The sequence below is a fragment of the Ochotona princeps genome, chromosome 2, assembly GCF_030435755.1.
Source record: "Ochotona princeps isolate mOchPri1 chromosome 2, mOchPri1.hap1, whole genome shotgun sequence".
In the NCBI taxonomy this organism is placed as follows: domain Eukaryota; kingdom Metazoa; phylum Chordata; class Mammalia; order Lagomorpha; family Ochotonidae; genus Ochotona; species Ochotona princeps.
The window spans coordinates 20,309,897-20,334,553 of NC_080833.1; the positions used below are offsets into that span (position 1 = coordinate 20,309,897).

Here is a 24,657-nt window from a genome sequence, read left to right on the forward strand (position 1 = left end):
ACCGAAAAGCCCGAGAAGTCACTGGAGAGGGATTTCTGGCCCAGCCCCGGTGCAGTCCCGTTTCATCACGCAGTCCTCATGACTCCCCCGGCAGTCACTCTCGTCTGACATCGCCCCGCGACGTGACTAAACGCCACTTACAAAAAGTTTGCAGCATTCGTCCCAGGCCGACTACAACTCCCAAAAGCGCTCGCGCGCTGTCGGCGCGCCGATTGGTCGAGAGCTCGGCTCCAGGGGGCGGGGCTGTCTCCGCCTCCCCGGGAAACAGGCATCCGATTGGCTGATCCGCCGGGGCTTCAGCGTTTTCCCCCCGCCCTCCTCCCGGAGCCAGCAGCGGGTTCCGAGGCGCCGTGGGTGTCAGAGCCCGACGAGAGCTGGACAGTTCGGCGGCGGGGATGCTGAGCGGCGCTGGGTCCGGGAGAAACCCGGGCCACTGCGGACGTCCGAGGCACTCAGGGCCCTGAGAAGCCCCTTCGGCGGCTGCCACTCCGGAGCTGACGAGGCCAACTCGCTTGTCCCAAGAAGCCAGACAGGGTCGGCAAGAGTCCTTCAGCCGGCAGCACCGGCCGCGCTCGGGGCTCTGAAACGACCTGGAACCCCCTCCACCCCGAGAGGCACCGCGGGGTTCTCGAGCCTCCCCGGCGGCCGTCTGCGGCCGTCTGCGGGCGTCCATCCACAGCTCCCTTCGGCGACCCGGTCCTGCTGGCGCACACCATGATCGTCGCAGACTCCGAGTGCCGAGCCGAGCTCCAAGGCTACCTGCCGTTCGCCCGGGGCGGTGGCGGAGGCGGTGGCGGCCCGGGGACAGGGCAGGTAAGCGGCTCGGGGAGGGGGCGTGCAGCGGCGCAACCGGACTCCGAGGTTGCGTCAACCTGTCCCCTCCCAGGGCTGTGCATGCAGCCCCCTGGTGCTAGGATTCGCGGCCAATGGGACGGAAGCCTTCTTGGTGCTCTCCAGAGGTTTGCACTCTTGCCGGGAGAAGAGGGGAGATTGAGCGTCTTCAAGTCCAGGCAAATCCCGGCCCGAGCCGCCGGACCACTCCTTCTCCCCGCCCCCCTTCCGCGGATTCTCTTCCTCCTAGCGGGGCGCGGACGGGCAGTCTCTCAACGCTGGGGACAGGGGACGCTTGGACCCCGCCAGCGAGCGATGACCTCGTCCCCAGCCCTTGCCTGTAACCGGGTAATTCCAAGGGATCAGGATGGTTGTCCCGTCCCTCTCTGGAGGCGGCTGCGGCTGGGGTGCATCGGGCTGTGTCCTAGGAATGGGGCTGAGCTGTTCCAAGTTTCTTTCACAGCCACGTCTCCGCTCCTACCCCCCACCTCTGACCACCAAGATCCTAGAGGGACTTTTCAGGGAGGCTGGGATCTCAGAATTCATACCCTCCCACACACACCCACTAGCAGCGATAATAAGCATCTTATCATTTATTAACCACCTCCTGGGTGTCAGGCTCCTGGTTTTGGCTTTTTTTCTTGTAGCCCCATTTTGCAGAGTGATAAGATTGAGGATTAAGATAGGCTTAGGGAAACATTGCCTTCACTCACCACCACCACCCTCCCCAACCCTATTTTTGGGTCTGGTGACTCCCGTATTTGGGAGAGTGCTTGACCCTGCACGGAGTGTTGCGTTTGCCCCTTAGTTTCTAGGTGGGCTGGAAGGTTGCTCAGTTCTAGTCACAAGCTCTGTAACCCAGGAGGGAAAAAACAAACCCAGAAACAGCTTTCTTCAAGCATCAGGATTCCCGTGGGGTCCTTTCTGCAGGCGTGGGAAGTAGCAGGGTTTGTGGCCAGGCTCTTCTGCTAGTCCCCTTCTGCCCTGCCTGCCTGGTTTAGAAGCCCCATGTGGAGCAACTTGCCTCCCTCCAGTGTGACTTTGGCCCAGCCTGGTTCTTTGTGGGCCGTAAACATGATGTGGTCCCTGAGAGCAGCCAGGCACTGGGCATGCCAGGGCTGGGTTCGTGTCCCAGCCTCCCCACTCCCTGGCTGGGGGATCTTGCCCTGGTGATCACTTCTGATTTGCAGTTTCTTCCCACGGGGACCCGATAGGATCTCCAAGGGAGTGTGGGGAATATTACCTCAGAATCCCAGCAGTGGCTGGGGCGTAGCGCCTGGAACAGAGTTGCTGCCTGGAGCACACAGGCTTGTCAGCGTATGGTCAGAGCACACTTCTGTCCTCCTGGCCCACCTCTCCCCATGCAAAGGTGCCTGGGAAGTGGTCTGGGGAAGAAAGAGTGCCCTGGGTTGTCTTGGTGGTGGGGGGAGCTTCAGGGAGGGGTCTTCAGATGGAAGCTGCTGAGGGGAAGGCCGTGGTGTCTGGGGTGCTTCTGTGATTTCTCCTAGAGGGGGTATCTGCCTGGACTAGACACCCGAGAAGTTAGCGGGTACAGAGCTCCCAGAACCTGTGCCCAAGCTAGGGCTTCTACCCATCCCTCATTTTGCCACACACCTCCTTCCAGGAGGGGTGGGGGTCAGGGCCTGCAGATGTGTGTACTTCCAGAAAGTTCTGAGAGAAAGGGTCTCCAAAAAGTTAATGCAAGTTATGAAAAAAAAAAATCAAATGGGTTTTAAAATCTCTACCCCCAAAATTAACTTCTCTTTTAATGCCATTTTCCATGGACTTTTTGAAGCCCCCTTGTATGTTTTCAGAGCCATCTTTTGGGCCCTGGAGCAGCTTCCTCCACCATGACTTCTTCTGCGGGGAGCTGGCTCTGCCCCTCGCTCAGTCCCCACATATCCAGTCCACCTTCTCAGTGGCAGGAACTCTTGTCCCAAATATGCGACCGGGCGGTATGATTAGATGTTTCTTGCTGGACTTGGAAACACCCTGCAGGTGTCTCAACCCTAGTGCTGGTTCTTTCTTGCTACCTCCAAGAGCTTGCAGAGACAGGCCCTGTCCCCAGGAGCATTCAGGCTTTGAAATCAGATCTATCTGCCTTATGCCTGTCTCAGAGAGGACGTTGTTGAGCCTCCATGACCCATTGCCGAAGAAAAGATAAAACCTGTTGCCCTTAGGGTGGTTGTGAGGAAGTGGATGGCTACAGACGTTATAGCCTGACACCTGATTGTGGTGGGCATCTAAGTGTGTGGCACCCTACCATTGCCACAACCAAGACTGAAGGTTAAGGGCTCCTTGGGTTGTGTCTCCGTCTCAAGGGGAAACTAAAGGCTGTGAGTTCGGGGCAGGGGTGAGTAGTGTCTGCTCCTTCCCAGCCCGCAGTGAGACTCAGCAGGTGTCTCCTGCCACTCTGTGTCTGGATAAGACCCCAAGAACAAAGGTGGAGGCTTTTGCCGTAAGTCAATTCGGGTGGTGGGCAGAATCTCTGCAAGCCACCTGGAGTTGGGGTCCCTAGACCTGGGACCATTCCCAGAAGCTGGGCTGGTGGAGTGCAGAGGACCTCAGCAGCCAGAAACCTGGACTCAGGTCGGCAGCTGGTCACTTGTCAGCAAGTGTGTTAGTCCTTCGGAACACAGAGAAGGCTCTATTGCCATCTGAGAAAGGTTTGCTGGAGCCTGTATGCGAACACCTGAGTGACAGCGTTAGAGCTAGGCACAGAGCTCTGAGACCTTCAATCATCCTCCTACCCCATGGGACCACCACAGTTGGCAGTAGGAACAGCCAGCCTCCCCCATGCTTCTGTTTCACGCTAGTGTATTACCTTGAGCAGGTGACTTGCTCCAGCTAGACCCAGTGTGTGTGCCCTGAAGGTGAGGAGCTGTATGTGGGGAGCCGTGATGGAGCACCAGATCCCTGGGATTGAGGGCAGGGAGGAGTTCTTGGCCTGCTGAATGCCACATGCCAAAGCCTCAGGCTACGGAGCCAGTGAGCAACCTACCAATGGGGAATAGCTTCTGCACCTGCGAACTCAGCCTGGCTCCGGACCGGAAGTAGCTTGGCCTTTCAGAGCCTTGTTCCTCTTCCATCAAATGGCCCCAGTAAGGGCTTAGTGCTTAGGAAGTCAGGGCTTAGCCAATGGAAACCAACGTTGGTACCTGCCATTGTTTTTGTTGACTGACTAGCCCAGGCAATGGAGCAGGGAGGGGCTGGGCCAATTTGGGGATTGTTGCTTCTTGGCAATGGGTCCCTGCCCTGCCCACTTTCCCTGGACTTGCCCTGGGGCCAGGGTCAGTGAAATATTGGAGCTGTGAATTCAGATAGGCTTGACCTTGCTTTGAGGCTTTTACACTGTCTGTTCCCTCTGGCTGGAGTGCTGGTCCCTGCAACCCCATGTAGATTGCAGCTCCTTCATGACTTTTACTGTCTATTTACACAGGTATGTGCCTGCTCTCCGACTCGTACTCTCTCTGGTCTGTTGCATTCGCCTGATAGGATCTGTGAAATCCTTGTCAGCCTCTGACTTTGCCATCAGATCCCAACCCTTATGGAAGCTGAGGCTTCGTCTTTTCACTGCTGCGTTCTCACCACCTGTGGTATAGTCATCACAAATGTTTGTCAGATGAACAAACGGGTATCAGTCCTACCTGGAAAGCACTTAGCATAGCACCTAACACCTCTGAACTTGATCAATGCATGCTGTACACAGCACTCCTCACGCAGCATGCACATGAGCTTGGGCCCCACCCTAGACCAAGTGAAGTAGACTTGGGATTAAGAAAAAAAAAAAGGAGAGGAGGAAAGAAGAAAAAGAAAGAAAGAAAGAAAAAGAAGAAAGGAAGGAAGGGCTTCTCCAAGTGTCCTGCTTGGGCCAAGAAGCCTTTATCTGAAGGAGGAATGAGGTTCATGGGAGCTGACCCCGGGAGGTGCTGTCCGAGGCCGAGCTGCCAGGGTAGGCGCGCAGGTGCTTCCCATCAGTCAGTCCCTCACGACTCTAGTGAAAGTTAAGACTACGATCCGATCCGCAGCATTCAGTGAGGAAACTGAGGTTCAGACAGCAGGCGGTGGAGCTGTCTCAGCCCAGGCTGCTGTGTCAAGAGCCCCCCCTCCCCTATCCTTTGCTGCCCCCATGTGCTTCTTAGTGTATTATTGCTGCTGGGAATCAGGTATGGGTCCACACCCACCGCTCAAAGTCCCTCCGGTGTCAGCGCCTTCCTTTGGCAGTGCCCGGGTCAGCTATTGGGGTGCTTGGGATTCCCAAGGCTGTTACCTGTTCCTTCCCAGCACCCCTCCCCGCAGTCCTACCCTGCCCAGCCCTGCAGTGGTTTTCTATCAGTCCTCAGCTCTCTGGAGGGGGAGGCCCAGTTTGTGGAGTCAGCAATCCTTATCTCCCAGACAGAGCTGTTGGGCTTTTTCTCCTGGGTGAGGGAGGGGGAGGGGTGGAGAGGGAGCCTGTGGGGAGTGCTGGGCTGGCCTCCGAATCTCTGGCTTGGGTGCTCCCGGGAGCATGGGCTGCCAGGGGCCTGAGCAGACAGTTCAGTCACCTGTTCTGTCCCAGATCAGGCTCCAGGAGTCGAGATCACTTTCCCGGAACCACCCCACAAGTTAGGGGCATGCTTAGTGCCTCAGGCAGGACTTACAGGGCCCGATAGTTCTTTGCCTTTGTGTCTTCCAGAGCCCCCAGAGCACTGCCTCTCAGGCACCTTTCAAAAACTAGACCTCAATTTAAAAAAAATCTTAAATGTCTTTATTTAATTTGGTTCATAGGTAAAGGGGCAGAGAGAAACACAGCAGGGAAGAGAGCTGTCAGTTGCTGCTTCACTGCCTAAGTGCCCGTGACAGCCAGGGCTGGACCAGGCCAAAACCAGCAGCCAGGGATTCAGTCCCGGTCTCCTGTGTGGGCAGCAAGGACTCAAGGACTCAGGCTATCGCCTGCTCCCTGCAGTAGCAGAACTCGGAACTGAACCCTGAGCAATGCAATATGGGATGTCACAGCTGAACCACTTGGCAAAATGCCCAGCGCTAAGTCTGGATCTTAATGCTGAACAGAGAGATTTGGGGGTGAGGGGAGGGATGGACACCAGTGTCCCTGTCTGGTGAGAGTGTGACTCTGGTTTGGGTAAATTGTTTCCAGAGCCTGTGCTGATCTCCTCTCCCCACTGCCAGCTCCAAATTCAGTATGAACCTGTACACATGTATTGCTGCCCTGCTCTGCTTTTCTGCTTGCCTGTCTGGTTTGTATTTACAGACTAGCATCAGTGACCTGGCCTTGCTCCCCAGTAATTAGGAAGTGGGGAGAGGTACGGCGATTAGAGAACAGGGTCTTTTGAAGCAGAAGCCCTGAGATTTCGGGCCTCAGAGGGAGGGTTAGAAAAGGCTGTCTGGAGGACGGTACAACTTAGCTCTGCAGGAGGAGTGGACGGGGGAGGGCAGTGAACCTGGGTCTCTGATTTATCTGGAAGGCAGGATTTTCAGCCAGCTGATCAGGCTCACACTTCAGAAAGCTACTTGGACTGCTGGGCCTGAGACGGGTAGGAGAGAGCAGGAGAACAGTTGGTGAAGTCAAGGGTGATGCCCTAGGCAGGAGGTGGCAAGGGTGGCCTGGGAGGGAGCCAGGGGCAGGAGTCAAAAGATGTGATCATTTGTCAGAGATGGAAGCTGTTTCCTAGGCACCTCGGGTAGTTGGTTACTGGCCTCAGTAGACCAGCAATGGGATGTTCTACCTGGCCTCTCTGGGGGTTCTAGAATGTCGCTTCGTGTGTATTTCCCAGCTCCAGGCTCCTCTGACCCCGTCTTATGGGGCTCTTGGGTCCCTGCCCAGTTCTAGAAGCATCCAGCCTGGGGTGAACCCTCTTTCTTGCTCACCTTCCTGCAACCTGCCAGACAGGTCTCTCTTCTGGCTGCTCCACGCAGGGTGCCTCAGCAAGGTGGTTTGGGGTGCTCATGGTCACCCCTTGAGTAGGAGGAGGAGCCTGGAGAGATTACAGCCCTCCTTATCCTCCCATCTACCACCAATTAACCCCCTGTCTTTCCTCCCAGGAGCAGAGGGAGAGCCGAGCCTGGCGAGGTCCTCGCGGGCCCAGTGCCTTCATCCCAATGGAGGAGGTAAGCTTGGAAGGGTTTGGGATCCTTGCAAAGAGAGGACCCTGGATGTTGGTGGGCCAGGTTATTTCACGCCCTTTATGTTAGAGCTTTAGAACTATCACTTCCAGTGTCTGTTCCACTGAACTCACAAAGCAGCTTTGGGAAGTAGGCATTAGAGACTCCAATCGACTGGGAGGGAACAGACTCCAGATGAAGTGATAACAACCCAGCCACACTCCTCATCCCCACAGGAGTACCTGTTTTCCCTTAATAAGTTAGAACTAACTACTTGGGTGGGTGTTGTGGCTCAGCAAGTTAAGCCTCCACTTGGGATACCCACATCCAGCATCAGAGAGTTAGGTCAAGTCCTTTCTCTTGTGCTTGTAATCCAGCTTCTTGCTGACAGTGATGGCTCAGGTGCTTGGGTCCCTGTGAGCGCATGAGAGAACTGGAAGAGTTCTATCCTCATGGCTTCAGCCTGGCCCATCCTGGCTGTTGCAAGTGTTTTAGGGCATGAACCAACAGATGGAAAATCTCTGTCACTCTGCGTTTCAAATAGATGAGAATTTAAAAATAGGGGGTCAGCACAATCATTCAACTGCTAATTCTTGCCTTGCAAGTGCCAGCATCCCATACGGGTGCTAGTTTGTACCCTGGCTGTTCCACTTGGCCTTCCATCTCCTTGCTTCTGGCCTGGGAAAGCAGCAAGGGATGGCCCAGAGCCTTGGACCCCTGCAGCCTTGGGCGACCTGGAGAAGCTCCTGGCTTCAGATAGACTCAGCCGTGTGGGGAGTGAACCAGCTGATGAAAGACCTTTCTCTTTCTTTCCTTCTCCCTGTCTCTAGCAAAAATAAACAAACAACAGCAACAAAACAAAAAAAAAAATAAAAAAAGAAAGAAAAAAGAAAATTAAAGAAATAAATTTTAAAGAGAAAAAAACATTTATTTATTTTTATTAGAAAGTCAGATTTACAGAGAGGACAGAGAGAGAGAGAGAGAGATCTTCCATCTGCTGGTTCACACCCCACGTAGCCACAACAGCTGGAACTGAGCTGATCCAAAACCAGGAGCCAGTAGCATCTTCTGGGTCTCTCACATGGGTGTAGGGTCCCAAGGCTTTGGGCCATCCTCGAGTGCCTTCCCAGGCCATAAGCAGGTAACTAGAAGGCAAGTGGAGCATCAGGACAAAAACTGGTACCCATCCATTTGTGGCACGTGCAAGATGAGGATTTAGCCACGGGGCCATGGCACTGGACCCCAAGAAACATTTCCTTAAAAATAAAACAAGTATGGGCTCGGCAGCATGGCCTAGTGGCTAAGGTCCTTGCCTTGATCCCATATGGCCACTGGTTCTAATGCCGGCGGCTCCACTTCCTCTCTGTCTCTCCTCCTCTCAGTATATCTGACTTTGTAATAAAAATAAAATAAATCTAAAAAAAAAAAAAAAACAAACCAAGTAATAATAAAATAAAAGAAAGTACACTACCAGGACTGACATAGTGGTATAGCAGGTAAAGCTGCTGCCTGTAATATCAACATCCCATATGGGTGCTGGTTCGGGGCCTCGTTACTCTGTTTTCTAACCAGCTCCTGCTAAAGGCCTGGGGAAAGCAACAGAAGATGACCCTAGCACTTGTTTCCTTGCCACCCACATGGGAGACCCAGGTGAAGCTCCTAACACCTGGTCTTGTTCTGGCTCAGCCCTGGCTGTTAAAGCCTCTCAGAGAGTCAACCAGCAGATGGAAGATTTCTCCCTTTTGTCTCTCCATCTCTCTATAACTCGATTTTCAAATAGGTAAATCTTTGCTCAGGAAAAGCAAACAATTAAAAAATAGACCTGTTTGTATCTTTTTCACCCTTGACTGTACATGCTATAATATTTATTTTTTTTGCTTTGAAAGTAATACTCATTTATTATAAAAACCTAATGAGTGTTTCAGAAAGCCCTGATCCCTTAAAATTCCACCTGGCAAGGAGATGATCACTACTAGCCTTCCCCCTGTTTCCCGAGAGCAGGGAGCTCAGGTCGTGGCTCACAGCTTGCTTTTTTGCCTGCTCTCCTGCTAGCCCTCAGCGCCTCAGCAGAGCCTTCTCTCCTTTCTGAGTCAGTTTCCTCGTGGCTGTGCCCGTCGGGGGAAGGATGACCCCATGTTCTAGGCACTGTTCTAGGGCTGGGAGGAGCAGTGAGCAAGACGCAGGCTTCCCTGCTGGGAGGAGCTCGTGTGGGAGTGCATACGGGTGTGGCGGCACCTTCAGAACACACACAGAACCTCGGGTTTTTTTCCGTTTTCATGGAACGAGGACCGCTGTGTCTTGTGTGTCCTGTCATCTTTGCTTTCCTAACTGGAGACCAGGTGCTGGAGCTGGGAACGGTCGTCTTGTGTCCACTGCCCTCTCTGTGAATGCGAAGTCTGCAACCCCTGCTGATTATTTATGTCTACAGCCTGGAAAATTTTGGTTTTATTTCTGAAGTTTTATTTATTAGAAAAGAGGACGGGTGGGTGGGCCCGGTGCAATAGGCGAAAGTCCTCACATTGCACACGCCGGGATCCCATATGGGTGCCGGTTCTAATCCTGGCAGCCCCGCCTCCCATCCAGCTCCCTGCTCATGGCCTGTGGGAAAGCCTTGGGACCCTGGCCCTGCGTGGGAGACCCGGAAGAGGCTCCGAGCTCCTGGCTTTGGATCAGCTCAGCTCCGACCATTGTGGTCACTTGGGGAGTGAATCATCGGATGAAATATCTTCCTCTCTGTCTCTCATCCTCTCCGTATAGTTGACTTTCCAATAAAAATAAACAAATCTTAAAAAAAAAAAAGAAAAAGAATACTCATGTAGCAAAGTTCAGAGAATGGGTTAAAAAAAGAAAAAGAAAGGAGGGAGTTGCTGCAGGTAAGGGAGCAAGCAAGAGCTCCTCCATCTGCTGATTCAGTCACCAAAGTGCCTGGGGCTGGCCAGGCCAAAGCCAGGAGCCAGGAATCCCATCTGGGTCTCTTGCATGGATGTAGGGACCCAAGCATCTGGGTCATCTTCTGCTTTCCCAGATACATTAGCAGGGAGCTGGGACAGCCCCTCCTCAAAGCAGTGCTCCAATCTGGGATGCCAGTGTCACAGGCAGTGGCTAATGTACTGTGCCGCAACATTGGTCCCCAGCCCAGAGTTTTAAGTTCTGGTATTGTTTTGATACTTCATTTTTCTTGTTGGTAACCAACCACTATGTGTCCAAGAAAGGAAAGAGCTAGCTAGGCTTTGGTGCTTGCCCGGATTTGAGTCCTGGGTCTGTGATGACAGGATCTGGGACCTTCAGAAAGGAATGCAGCCTGTCTGTTTTCCTCCCTGTGAGGGGGAAACAGTGGCATTTACCTTGCAGCATGATTGAAGGGACGCAGTGAGAGAGGGTTCTGATGTCTGCATCCCACAGTGGATGCCTGGGTTCTGGGCCTGGCTGCAGCTCCTGACTCCAGCTGATTGCTCATGTAGATCCTGAAAAGCAATGATGGTAGCTCAAGTCATCAGGTTCTTTTTTTTTTTTTTAAGATTTATTTTATTTTTATTGGAAAGTTAGATATACAGAGAGGAGGAGAGACAGAGAGGAAGATCTTCCGTCCGTTGATTCACTCCCCAAGTGACCGCAATGGCCAGAGCTCAGTTGATCCTAAGCCAGGAGCTCGGAGCCTCTTCCGGGTCTCCCACACAGGTGCAGGTTCCCAAGGCTTTGGGCCATCCTTGACTGCTTTCCCAGGCCACGAGGAGGGAACTGGATGGGAAGTGGGGCTGTCGGGATTAGAAACGGTGCCCAGGGTCTGGCACGGTGGCCTAGTGGCTAAAGTCCTCGCCTTGGACGTGCTGGGATCCCATATGGGTGCCAATTCTAATCCCGGCAGCTTCACTTCCCATCCAGCTCCCTGCTTGTGGCCTGGGAGGGCAGTAGAGGATGGCCCAAAGCTTTGGGACCCTGCACCTGTGTGGGAGACCTGGAAGAAGTTCCTGGCTTCGGATCGGCACAGCACTGGCCGTTGTGCTCACTTGGGGAGTGAATCATTGGATGGAGGATCTTCCTCTCTGTCTCTCCTCCTCTCTGTATATCTGACTTTGTAATAAAAATAAAATAAATCTTAAAAAAAGAAAGAAAAAGAAAAAGAAACGGTGCCCAAATGGGATCCAGACACATTCAAGGCAAGGATTTTAGCCACTAGGCTACCACACTGGGCCCAAGTCATCAGGTTCTTGGCACCCACATGAGAGATGCAGGCTACATTCTTTTCTTCTGGCCTTGACCTGGCCCAGCTCTAGCCATTCCAGGCTTATTGGGAGTGAGCCAGCAGATGAGGGCTCTCTCTGTTCATCTCTCTCTCAGCCCCCTTTCCTCTCAAATAAAGAAAAAATTTATAAAAATGAAAACATTTATCCAGCTGACAGTGTTCTGGTGGCCACTTGCACCACCTCTATCCCATGTGGACACTGGTTCAAGTCCCAGCTGTTCTACTTCTGACCCAGCTCCCTACTAATGCCCTTGGGAAAGCAGCCGCAGATGTTTAAATGCTTTGACCCCTGCGCCCACATGGGAGATCCTGAAGAAGCTTCTGGTACTTGGCTTCTGTTTGGCACAGCCCTAGCTGTTGTGTCCATTTGGGGAGTGAACTGGCAGATGGACGATATCTCTTTCTCTCTAACTCCGCCTTTTGAATACATTAAAAAAAAATCTTAAAGAACATTGTCCCTTTCATAAAAAAAGTTAGATGATATCGTACAGGGAAAGTTTATCATCAGACCTAGCATTTGCTGTTTCTGTTCAGCAGCCCTCCCTCTGAGAGCCACGGCTATGTACATTTGCAGTGAGAAAACAGAAGCTCACAAGTATTTGCTTGTTTAAGGAGATGTGCCCACTCACTTGCATTTCTGCTTATGGACATGGTGGTGGTTTTGAGTTTCTTGCAGAATGTGTTGGTCTCTTGGATGGGAACCCATGCTCCTCTCCCCTTTGCATGGTAGATACTTCAGGAGGGGGCTGAGAGCCTGGACCAGCACCTGGGGCTGGAGGCACTGACGTCTTCAGGCCGGGTGGACAACCTGGCCGTGGTGATGAGCCTGCACCCAGACTACCTCAGCAGCTTCTGGCGCCTGCACTACCTGCTATTGCACACGGATGGACCCCTGGCCAGCTCCTGGCGCCACTACATCGCCATCATGGTGAGCCTCCCAGGGCTGGTGCTAAGAGGGCTGGTCGCAGCGTGGGCCCTGGTGTTGGCCCATCCTCTGCTGCTCTCCCAGACCAGGGGGAAAGGAGCTGAGAGCAGAGGAAGGCCCTGACCGGCTACAATGTTTTAGAATGACTTAGAAGAGAAGCTTCCTAAATGCTGACTTGATAGACTGAGAAACAGGGGTGCCAGGAGGCCAGGTGACCTCCGAACTGGTGGCAGATGTGGGGTTAGGATCTAGATTGCCCACACTAGGCAGTAGTCGCTCCTCTGCTAGCTTCCTCCTGAAGGGAGGGCCCACCCCAGGAGCCCCAGAGGAGGAGGGCGACTCAGGCTCTGTCTGTTCCTGCAGGCTGCTGCCCGCCACCAGTGTTCGTACCTTGTGGGTGCCCACATGGCCGAGTTCCTGCAGACTGGTGGTGACCCCGAGTGGCTGCTGGGCCTCCATCGGGCCCCAGAGAAGCTGCGTAAACTCAGCGAGATCAACAAGCTGCTGGCACATCGGCCATGGCTCATCACCAAGGAACACATCCAGGTGCGGGGGGCAGAGAGGCAGGGGCCCCACAGGCTTGCAGGGCGCCTGGTGGCCAGCCTGGGATCAGGCACTGAGTAAGCCTGCCCTTTCCTCCCCTACCCTCCAGGCCTTGCTGAAGACGGGTGAACACAGCTGGTCGCTGGCCGAACTCATCCAGGCCCTGGTGTTGCTTACCCACTGCCACTCTCTGGCCTCCTTCGTCTTTGGCTGTGGCATTCTCCCTGAGGGAGACCCAGAGAGCAGCTCTGGTCCTCAGGTCCCTTCGCCACCCAGTGAGCAAAGCAGTCCCCCGGGCCAGGATGCTTTGAACAGCCCCGGGGTAAGTGAGGGAGCTTGGGTCTGGGCTGGGCTGGCCTCTGACCCTGTGGAAGGAACCCCTGCTTGCCTAGCTTCTCCCACAGAGAGGACCTTGGAAGTAATTTCACTTTTTTTTTTAAAGGCCTATTTATTTAGTTTTGAAAGTTAGAATCCCAGAGTAAGGGAAAGACAGAGAGGTCATCTCCTGGGTTGCTCTCCGGATGACTGTAGCAGTCGGGGTGGGGCCAGGTTCAGCCTCAGCTAGGCCTCCTGAATGGGTGGCAGGGGCCCAGAGACTTGGACCAACCCCTGTTGCTCTCCTAGGCACAGCAGGAGGGAGCTGGATTAGAAGTGGAATGGACAGGATCATAATGGTGCCCAATAAGTGATGCTAGCAATGTGGGCAGTGGTTTTACCTACTACACCACAGTATCAGTTCCGTTATTTCACTTTGAAGCTCAACTGGGAAATGGAAATGAAGATTTTCTACTCATATCAGAGTGATTGTGAAGGTTCAGTGAAGTACCCCCTGAATGGTCTTTCGGCCCATAGCCCCACAGGCTCCAAGTCTGGTGGCTGTTAGTGCTTCAAAAGGACAAAGCTTGCCTCTTACTCTATAAGGTGGCCATGTTTATTTCAATATAAAAACACAGGCTCTTTAAAATTAGGTAACTGACATTGTGGCATAGTGGATAAAACCATTCCCTGTGATACCAGGATCCCATATGGACTGTCCCAGCTGCTTAAATTGTTGGGCCCCTGTACCCACTTGGGATGATGCCCCTGGCCCCTGGGTTTGACCTGGTCCAACACTAGCCATTGCAGCCATTTGGGGAGTGATCCAAAAATGGAAAACCTCTCTCTTTCCCTCTATCTTCCTCCAGATCTTTAAAAATAAATAAATAAAAATTTAAAAATTAATAACGTTGACATGAAGGAAAGATGGGGAAGGTGCGTTCCTGTTCTGTGCCTTTGGAGACTTCCCTCTGGGAAGAAAGCACAGACCATATTGGCCAAGCCACTGGTGGCCAGCACAGATAGAGGATGGTCTTTGTGATGAGTCAGGAAGTGTGGCATGTGGGAAGGATGTGGGGAATTTTCCAGAGGCCGAGGGAGGAGGAGGAGGGGACGGTCAACAGCAGGTGTCTGCTCCAGGGCTTAGAGGCCGTCCGTGACGTGGAGACGCTGATGGAGCGCATGCGGCAGCTGCAGGACAGCCTGCTGCGGGATGAGGGCGCATCCCCAGAGGAGATGGAGAGCCGCTTCGAGCTGGAGAAGTGTGAGAGCCTGCTGGTGACGCCTTCAGGTATCAGCGCTCAGGGCCTCCCCCGTCCCTATGCCCTCACTGCTGCACCTTCCGTATTGCAGGGGCTGCCACCTCCCCCACTCCCTTCCAGAAGGTTCCAAACCCAGAGCTCAGACTTGGCTTTGATCCCAGCCTCTTAGCCCACATGGTTGACTTGACCAGCCACTTCCTAGCTGAGGGTTTCATGAGGGGTGTGCAGGGTCCATGGGACAGCACAGCCTGGCAGATGGCTACCATTTTCTGGGTGTTACCCAGCACCTAAGCTCCTGGGCCCATGGCCCCTCCCGCTCCTGTCCAGGCCTGGCCTCAGCCCAAGTCCTATAGCCACCCGCTGTGGCAAGGGGCTTGCCCCTGGCCTCTGCCCTCCCCCAAGCTTTAAGCCTAGGCTCCTGGGCCCATGGCCCCCTCCCCCTCTAGCCCTGGTCTCTGCTGTTCCCCTCGCTTTGGGCCTAGGCTCCTGTAACCTCTTTCCTTCCCGGGCCTCAGCTGACATCCTGGAGCCTGCTCCACACCCAGACATACTGTGCTTTGTGGAAGACCCTGCTTTCGGCTACGAGGACTTCACCCGGCGAGGGGCCCAGGCACCCCCCACCTTCCGCGCCCAGGTAGAGCTCTGGCTCTGGTCTTAGCAGCTAGCTGGGCCGGGTGAGATGATCTGAGTGGTTACAGAGTTGATTCCCTTCTCTCTCCTGTCATCCCACGGGGTTAAGGGGAGCCTGTGGATTCCAAAGAGAACCTAGTTGTACCCTAATCTCCAGGGTGACAGTGGGAGGGTGTCACAGTTGTACAAAGGTCATTACCAATTTGCAAGGAATTTGACTTCTCAGGCCCAGGGCAGGCAGGGTCAGCCCTGTGTTAGGGGGGAGGGCTGGAGGCTGCTCCCTCTGACTGCTGTGGGCTCTGAAGACCCTCCCAGTGAGCTCTCCCCACGCTCCTCAGGATTACACCTGGGAAGATCACGGCTACTCGCTGATCCAGCGCCTCTACCCTGAGGGTGGGCAGCTGTTGGACGAGAAGTTCCAAGTGGCCTGTAGCCTCACCTACAACACCATCGCCATGCACAGCGGCGTGGACACCTCCGTGCTCCGCAGAGCCATCTGGAACTACATCCACTGTGTCTTTGGCATCAGGTAGGCACTTGGCTGGTGGGTGAGGAGCACTCATCCAGGGCTCAACGTGGCTTCTCCCCCGAGCGCACAACTGTTCTAGGTTTCCCTTTTTCTTTTCCTTTATTGCTGCTTGTCCTGTTTTCAAAGGGAGTCTACTTTTTTGCTGACTTTAAGACAATACAATATTTACTGACCCTTGTGACAAACCATTTGATCCTATCCCCAGAGGTAACTGTGCCTTTACAAATATGTGGTTATACATCCACTCACATATGTATATGTGTGTATGCCACATACATATGCATATATCTACATAAAAGTGTACACATGTACACACGTGTAATTGTATGTAGTTGTGTTGGTACAGTCATGTGCACATAATGTCTTTTTTGTCGAAAAAGACTACATGTACAACAGTACGTTTGTAACAACTAAAGGCTGGCCTTGTGGCACTGCAGGCCAAGCCTCCACCTCTGATCCCAGCATCCCATATAGATACTGATCAACTTCCATTTCTGATGCAGCTCCCTGATAATGCACCTGGGAAAGCAGTGGAAGGCAGTCCAAGTACTTGAACCCCTGCACTCACGTGGGAGATCAGAAGAAGCTCCTGGTTTTGGCCTGGCCTCTCTCTGTCTTTCCCTCTGTCTCTATAATTCAGCCTTTCAGATAAATAAATAAGAACACAAACAGCTGTGGTGCCTGGAGATGCCATAGCCCTTTTAGCTTGTGTAAGGTCACTCCAGTGATGACGTTGTCCAGGAAGGTGTTTCTCAGAACACAGCCCTGCCATGAAGTGATGGAGAGGAAATTAGAATGTACTGAAAAAAAAGAGAAAGGTGATGACCACCCAGCATCTTCTTGTTTGTTTCTTCCTTCCTTTTTTTTTTTAGATTTTAGAGTTTTAAAATTTATTTTATTTATTTGAAAGGCAGGCAGAGTTACAGGGAGAGGAAAGCTAGAGAGAGATCTTCCATTCACTGGTTTGCTCTGCAGAGAGCCACAATGGCCGGAGCTGAGCAATCCGAAGCTAGGAACTTCTTTTGGGCCTCCCGTGTGGGTTGCAGGGACCCAAAGAGATAACTCATTCTCCACTACTGTCCCAGTTCATAAGAAGGGAGCTGGGAGTGGAGCAGCCAGGGCGCTGCAGGCTGAAGCTTAGCTTGCTATGCCATGACCCCAGCCCCTAAAGGCAGAGTTATATACAGAGAGAGGGAGAGCTCTTCCATCCGCTGGCTCAATTCTCTAAATGGCTGCAAAAGTCAGACCTGGGCCAGACCAAAGCCAGGATCCAGGAGCTTCTTTTCAGTCTCCCACGTAAATGTAGGGACCCATACACTCAGGCCATCCTGCACTGCTTTCCCAGGTGCATTAGCATGAATCTGGTTCATAAGTGGAGTATTTGGGACTCAAACTGGCATCCACATGGGATACCAGCACTACAGGTGACAGATTTACCTGCTGTGCCACAAAGCTGCCCCCACCCCATTTCTTTGTTACTAGATACTTGTGTGTGCATGGAAATCTTCAGAATGCAGCACACTAAAATGTTATATATAAGTCCTTTTAGATAAATCCTAGATATGAAGTAATTTGAAAAGGATATAGATAGAATTAATTTGAAAAAGTCATTCTGATAACTTGGGGGAGTCAGTTTAAAGAATTAAGGGTTGACAGCATTTTCCCTTCCCCAGTGTCAGTGTTGTGGAACATCATGTTAAATTACCACATACAGTGCTAGCACTCATGGGTATTGGTTCAAGTCCCAGCTGTTGCACTTCCAATCCAGCTCTCTGATAATATCCCTGGGAACGCAGCAGAAAATGGCCCAAGTGTTGGTCTCCCGTGATCCATGTAGGAGACCTGGCTAGAATTCTACACTCCTGACTTGAGCTTGGCCTGGACGTGGCAGTGTGGCATTTTGGGAATGAACCAGTGATGAAAAGCCTCTCTGTCTTTCTCCCCCATCTCTCCCCACTCTCTCTCCCCACTGTTCCTCTCTCCTCTCTCCCTCTTACTCCCTCTCCTCTTTACCCACCATGGTCTCTTCTCCCTCTAACTATGCCTTTCAAATAAATAGAATCTTTTCAAAAAAATTTTTTTGCTAAATCCCGTTCCAATACAACCATATCCTACAATATTTAATTTTGTTACTTTCTTATGTAGTCATTTTCATGTAGCTGGAGTTATAATAGTTATTTCATTTGCAAAAAAAAAAAACCTGAGAAACAGCTGATTTCTAGAAATGTTAGAAAATACAGATCACAAAAGAAAGAAAGTACAAGGTGCTGTGCTCCCGCTGCGCTAGGCCTGCCATGTATCTCCTTCCTGCCTCCTTTACCCAGGAACCAGAGCCCAGGTCACTTCTCACAGACACGGCCAACTGCCCTTGTCTTGCCTGTTTGTTGCACTTAGCTCACTCACTTCTTTTTTCTTTTTCTTTTTCTTTTTTTAAAGATTTATTTCTTTTTAATTACAAAGTCAGATATACAGAGAGGAAAGACAGAGAGGAAGATCTTCCGTCTGATGGTTCACTCCCCAAGTGAGCCGCAACGGCCAGTGCTGTGCTGATTCGGAGCCGGGAACCAGGAGCTCTTCCAGGTCTCCCACATGGGTTCAGGGTCCCAAGGCTTTGGGCCATCCTCGACTGCTTTCCCAGGCCACAAGCAGGGAGCTGGATGGGAAGTGGAGCTGCCGGGATTAGAACCGGCGCCCATATGGGATCCCAGGGCGCACGCAAGGCGAGGACTTTAGCCGTTAGGCCATCGTGCCGAGCCCAGCTCACTCACTTCTTTGAATGGGAACATGTGGCAGTGAATGCAGGATTTTTTTTTTTTTTTTTTTTTTTTTGCTTTTCGTATTCAACAGTTTATTCCAAGCTTCAGAAATATATCCCTCACTTTTTTTTGCAACATACATGTTCCTCATGGAAAATTTCTGCTTCTGCCTATCCCTAGCCACCAACCACATTCCACCGATTGGTTTGCACTGAAGTCCTTCGGCTGTCCTCTCGCTGGTTGCTAGCAGGCTTCTGGGCCAGGGTGGCCAAGGATGAGTGGGTAGGAGTGTGGCACAAGTCAGTCTCTGTCCAGGCTTTGCTTTTTTTTTTTTTTTTTTAATAAAGACTTATTTATTTTTATTGGAAAGTCAGGTATACAGAGAGGAGGAGAGAGATAGATCTCCCATCTACTGGTTCGCTCCCCAAGTGGCTGCAATGGCTGGAGCTGGGCTGATCCAAAGCCAAGAGCCAGAGCCTCCTCTGGGTCTCCCACACAGGTGCAGGGTCCCAAAGCTTCAGGCCAGCCTCAACTGCTTTCCCAGGTCACAAGCAAGGAGCTAGATGGGAAGCAGGGCCACCAGGATCAGAACTGGTGCCCATATGGAATCCCGGCTCCCCTGTCTGGTCTTCAGGCCTAGGGTTCCTGACTCTCCAGCATGGTGCTGGCTCTCAGCCCTCTGGCCTCTCAGTTTGTCCCCGTCTTTAACCAGTCTGCCCCAGCCCAACTGATCTGTGATGATGTTCACCCAGCTCCTTGGCTTAGAGAGTGACATCGTGGCTTCTGGACTTGTCTTCCTTGTTGACTTTGAGTTAATTGTCTTCCTTGGCCTTAGCTTGCTCATCTACAAAATGGGTACCAGCTCTTTGTTGCCTTACCCTCTCGCTTCTCCCAGAAAATGTGCACCCACATCCTCCCCCCACCCCACTTTCACAGCCTTGATCATGGAGCAGGGACAGTGACCTTGAAGCAGGCCAAGCTGACCCACTCAGGGCACGTCTCCCCTTCTCTACGTTCCCTCATCTGTAGGAGCTGCTGACTTCAGGCCGTTGTGTGTGAGCATTGGAAGGAACTTCTGCTTCTTTCCTCCTTTCCGACTCTTCCTGCTACTGTTTCCCCTGGGGGGTGGGGGCAGGAAGCAGAGTGTGAAGAACACGGGACCTTCCCATCCAGGTATGATGACTACGATTATGGGGAGGTGAACGAACTCCTGGAACGGAACCTCAAGGTTTACATCAAGACGGTGGCCTGCTACCCGGAGAAGACCACCCGCAGAATGTACAGCCTCTTCTGGAGACACTTCCGCCACTCAGAGAAGGTACTGCCTGAGCAGGGCCTCCGGGGACTCTGGCTGAGTCGGTCCCGCCGGGTGGGGCACTTGGACCTACTGTCCTGAGGTCAAGTGCTAGTTCACAGTGTGAAACCCCACTGCATCTGCTCACCTGTAAAACAGGAACATGGATACCTGCTTGACTTGGTACCCACCCCCCAGAATGTCCTGGTGGATTTGGGTCCCACTGCTGTGATTTTGTGGCCTGGGAGCCCCCTGGCTGGCCTCAGCGGCAGGCACTCTGCCTCCCCGAGTGTGGTCTTTATCCTGCTTGCCCCTCAAGGTTGCTGGGAGAGTAACCAGAGAAAGTGCATGTCAGCCAGCCCTGGGCAGCTACTCTCAGCCCTGGGCTCGGGGACAAGGAGACGAGTCACCCTGGGGACTAATGCCCTGGAAAGTGGCCTGCTGTCATTGCAGCTGGGCAAGCAAGGGTGGATGCATCTCTGCAGGAAGGAGAAATGGGAGGCAGGTGGTCTGGGAGGTCTGGGGAGCCGCTGCCACCACCACACCAACCAGCAGCCCTGCCACACTCCAGGTCCACGTGAACTTGCTGCTACTGGAGGCCCGCATGCAAGCCGCCCTGCTCTACGCCCTCCGTGCCATCACCCGCTACATGACCTGATTCCCTCCTGCGTGGGACCCCACGTGTCGAGCAACCGACTCCGGGGCTGTCCTCCTCCCTGCCAGGACTCCTCTGTCCGGAGAGAGTCCCGGGTCCCTTTGTGTCCCAACTTTTTCCTCTCCTGGGGTTGGCTTATACGTGATGCTGGCGGGAGGGGAGGACCTCCCGAGCCACACTGTCCTTGCCTTCACTGGTGGGGACGGCATCGCTACACTGACTCTGTCAGCTTGGGAGGGACCGTGGGACCCTACAGGGCTGTTCCCCGTCCTCCTTTCCCTGCTTCCAATGGAAGGACAACACGTGCCACTCAGAGTTCCGGGCCAGCAGGCTGTGTCCCGGACTCCCCCAGTGCTGTGACTTTGTGGCCTGGGAGCCCCTGGCTGGCCCCATGGGAGAGGGTTGGATGCCTCCAGGGACTAACACTCCAGACAGCCTTGCCTTCCCACTCTCGCTCATCCCCAGATCTCATTACCTCCTCCCTGTTCTTCACCCATCAATGTGAAAGCCGGGTCACGGCTGGGCTGTGTCCGTATCCCCAAGACCGTGTTCTGTAGGGCGGTGGAGAGGCCCTCACTGCCCTGCTGCCTGGTCCTAGCACAGTGCCCTGGACTTCCTCCACCCCTGCACCTTCGCTCCTTCACCTGGCAGCAAGAGTGAGGCTTGCTCAACAGGTCATCTAACGAGAGTTTGAGCCTCTGCTCAGCACATTGCCTTCTGAAGGGGAGAGAATTAGATTCGAGCTTGTTGGTTTGGTCCTCTGCTGCCTGCAGGGCCTCAGCCCTGGTGCCGTGCTCAGTGCCTGAGAAGAGTGGGAGGGAGAGTTGGTTCCTCTTCTGAGCTGTAGCCGCTGGCCCCCTACTTGTGGCGCCCATGGCTTTGCCATGGACTTTGCCAAGAAGCTGGCCTTTCTGGGTGACTTGGCTGGCACTGTGGCCTGGGAGGAGACACCAGAGGCACCAGTGCTCTTCTTTGGGCCCTCTCCCTGGCCAGGGTACAGTGACCACATTTTCAAGACCTCTTTGACTGCACCCCCCCAGAGTTGCAGAATTGGGTCTGAGAGGGGGTCTGAGTTGAGTCTTGGGTCTGAGACTCCCAGTCATATTCAGTGCTCCCCCTTGGAGCTCTCCGGCCCACCTGGAGACCCCCACTGCTGAAGTCAGGGCCTCCCCACGCCCTAGGGCTTGCAGTGGATTGCATGGAGGTAAGCACAGCTGAGGAAGGACCCCCACGCACTTTCCTTAACACATTACTGTGAATGACAGCTTCTCATGCCCTTCTAGCAGCAGGTGCCTCTCAGACTGGTTGTGGGGGGCAACCCAGAGAGACAGCGCCATGATGCCACTGCTTATACCTCTCATCCATGGGGTGGACCAGGAAAGGAACATGGCCAGTGTGCCACATTTCGTGCCCGTGCGGGCACGGGGACACAATTGGTACCCCCTTCAGGCGTGAAGCCCTGCTCCCCCACAAGGAATGTGGACAAGAGGGAAAGGGGTCCTGCATGGGGAGGGGTTCCTGAGGGGACTTGATGACTGTCCCCTGGGAGGCTGGGGAGGGGTGGGAATCCAGTGTTCAAGTGCAGTAACCTTTGACTTTGCTACCAGTTCAATTTGATGAGAAATAAAAGTTCGCCAAGGTTTTGTTTTGTATTCCTTGTTAATGGGCTGTTTTTCCATTTCCTGGAGGTCAAGGTTCACCTCCCAGTCCAAGCCAGGAGCTGTGATTACATCATTCCCTGATCCAACAGCCCTGCCTTGCGGGGCCTTAGCTCTAGGGCAGCAGGGTTGGGATGGCTGCTCCCAAGTCCACCTCTGCCCCTTGAAGGCCCAGGGCTGGGGCTGGCCCCATATGATAATGACCGAGTGACTCCTCTGACCAAGCTTGCCCTGGGCTCTGCTTAGAGGACTCCTTCCTACCCCCGATTCTGCAATGATCCTGCAAGTGAGCCGAGACCAGACACATGCCTCGGTGGTTCACCCAGGGTCTACGTGCTTCTGAGCCCTCAGCATTACACTTGGCTAATTTGTGCACTTCTGGACTCGCATGGCCAAGAGAAGCCACTTGTGGGAGGACCTGTGTCCCCCTCCCCCACACACACTGACACCTGTTCTACAGCCTTCCCTCCCAGCACCGAAGAGACAGCAGCAGCCTGGCAGAAGAAGCTGGAAGCAGTCCCCACTGGGTGCTGGGGCCATTGATGGCTGCGTGACTGGTCCAACTTTTTTTAAGATTTATTTTTATTGGAAAGTCAGATATACAGAGAGGAAGATCTGTCCAATGATTCACTCCCCAAGTGACTGCAATGGCCGGAGCTCAGGAGTCTGAAGCCAGGAGCCTCCTCCAGGTCTCCCACACGGGTGCAGGGTCCCAAGGCCCTGGACCGTCCTTGACTGCTTTCTCAGGCCACAGGCAGGGAGCTGGATGGGAAGCGAGGCTGTTGGGATTAGAACCAGTGCCCAAATGGGATCCCAGCACATTCAAGGTGAGGACTTTAGCCACTAGGTTACCTTACCAGGTGCGGTCCAACTTCTTAACTTCTCTGGACACCAGCAACTAATAAACTCACCAGGAAAATCATCATGATTAAGTTAAGACATCTCCCGCTGGCTCCCCACTTGCTCCAAGTGGGACCAATGGCCATGCCATGCCCAAAGGAGCCCACATGTCCTGCTCCCATGGGTAGGGTTTTGGTTGGTGTTGTCCTGTGTGCAGGCTCTTCTGTCCTCAATTGAGAGTCCAGGAGAGAGTGCATCAGACTTGAAGACAGCACCGGCCTTCTGGTTCCAGCCTGGTCATTTCCCAGCCCCGGGGCGTGGGGGTGGGGGCGGGCAGGATTGCTTTCCCTTCTCTGTTTCCTCAGCAGTAAAAATAAAAGATCAATGTTTCTATCTCTTGAGTGTGGCCAGTGCCAAGCATTCTCTAACATAATCTCCCAGTCTACACAGCAGCTTGTGAGAAAAGGGTTGTGTTCCCACTTAACAGATGTATAAATGGAGTCAAGAATTCCAATTTAGCTCTTAAATCTTGGTTGAAAGTCCACCCTTGACTAAAAAGTTCATCATTTGGAAAACAGAACTCTGCTGATTCACTCCGTAAGTGCCTGCTACAGCCAGGGCTGGGCCAGAAAAGTCAGGGACGTGGGAAAATCAATCCAGGTCTACCATGTGGGTGGCTAGCACCCAAATGCCTGAGCCATCCCCTGCTGCCTCCTCAGTGTCACTGCAGGAAGCTGGAATCGGGAGCAGAGCTGGGACTTGAACTCAGGCACCCCGATACTGGATGAGGACGACCCCAGAAGATGTCTGTACCACCACACCAAATGCCACCCCAGCTTCAACATTCAGGCCTTGAGCCTGTTTCTGCAGCTCCCTCCTCCATTTCCTTCTCTGGGGTGGCACTCATGTTTGGGGACACCCAAGAGTTGTGCGGATCAAACCACCTGGCTCAGTTCAGGTATCTGGCACAAGCTCATTGGGAACTTGCTCAAGGTCAGGCAACAGAGGCAGAGTTTGGATTCGTATCACAGAGCTGCTCTCCTACCCTGCTTTTTTTTTTTTAAGATTTATTTATTTTTATTAGAAAGGCAGATTTACAGAGAGGAGATATAGAGATACAAACACTCCCCAAATGGCCACAATGGCCAGTGCTGAGCTGATCTGAAGCCAGGAGCTTCCTCCGGGTCTCCAACATGCGGGCAGAGTCCCACAGCTTTGGGCCACCCTCTACTGCTTTCCCAGGCCATTAGCAGGGTATTGGATGGGAAGTGGAACAGCTGGGACACAAACTGGTGCCCATATGGGATCCCGGCAGATGTAAGGGGAGGATTTAACCACTGAATCATCGCTGTTTGGGTTTTGAAGACAAGTCCATGGAAGGACTGCTGGAAATGAGAGGACACGCTCAGTGGCATTCTCCCACCAGGTTTCAAACACTGGCCAGGACAGGCGCATCGGGGGAGCTTTCCGATCTTGCCTTAGAATGTTGGGGATGGGCCATGGCTGCAGGCTGAGCCTAGCATTCTGTCTTTGGGTTGGCTTCCCTGCTGTCCTTCCATTGGCCATCTGCCCTGTGCCTGGTGCGTCACACACCCCGGAGAGAGCACAGCAGTAGGCGCGGCTGCTGCTCCCTGATGACGGCTACCTGGTGGAAGAGGCAGAAGGAGTCAGTTCTAGTTGCGCTCAGCACCTCTTAGGACAGCCCAAGCGCTTGCTCTGGAGGCATTCACCACCCTGCAGTGGAGACTTCTCTTGCTAGGGATTGTGCCAAGACTTTGCAGAAACTATAGCACAGCCAAAAAGAGCACCTTCTTCCGTTTCTACTTTTTTTCCCTCTCTCTCTTTCTTATTTTTTAAGATTTATTCTTGGGCTCACCACGGTGGCTCAATTGACTAATCCTCCGCTTGCAAACTCTGGGATTTAATTTCATTCTATAGATAATTGCAGCTTCCAGAGGCAATGGCTGTGTATTGCAACACAGTTCAGGTTGGAAGCCATGAGCAGGTAAGCTTTGTCAGGACCGCTTGGGTGTCAAGGGCCTTAAGTCTTGCTTGAGCATCACCTGTCCCAATCCCC

At 53.2% G+C, this 24,657-nt stretch overlaps 1 protein-coding gene across 1 annotated transcript; it reads left to right on the forward strand.

The window, feature by feature from the left end:
- The first annotated feature begins 714 nt into the window (after positions 1–714).
- SESN2 (sestrin 2) lies at positions 715–20,620 on the forward strand. The gene is made up of 10 exons (XM_004592179.2): positions 715–813; positions 6,871–6,936; positions 11,904–12,101; positions 12,462–12,644; positions 12,751–12,963; positions 14,097–14,247; positions 14,734–14,852; positions 15,187–15,377; positions 19,307–19,451; positions 19,999–20,620. The coding sequence occupies exons 1-10, from the start codon at positions 715–717 to the stop codon at positions 20,083–20,085; spliced, it is 1,452 nt and encodes a 483-aa protein (XP_004592236.2). The 3' UTR covers positions 20,086–20,620.
- Positions 20,621–24,657: the final 4,037 nt, after the last annotated feature.

Bases quoted from the DNA above. Each gene is read 5' to 3' on its own strand.
- SESN2 (XM_004592179.2), top strand. From the start codon at position 715: ATGATCGTCGCAGACTCCGAGTGCCGAGCCGAGCTCCAAGGCTACCTG. The intron at 814-6,870 runs GTAAGCGGCTCG...CTTTCCTCCCAG, and splicing joins GCGGCCCGGGGACAGGGCAG to GAGCAGAGGGAGAGCCGAGC. The intron at 12,964-14,096 runs GTAAGTGAGGGA...TGTCTGCTCCAG, and splicing joins ATGCTTTGAACAGCCCCGGG to GGCTTAGAGGCCGTCCGTGA.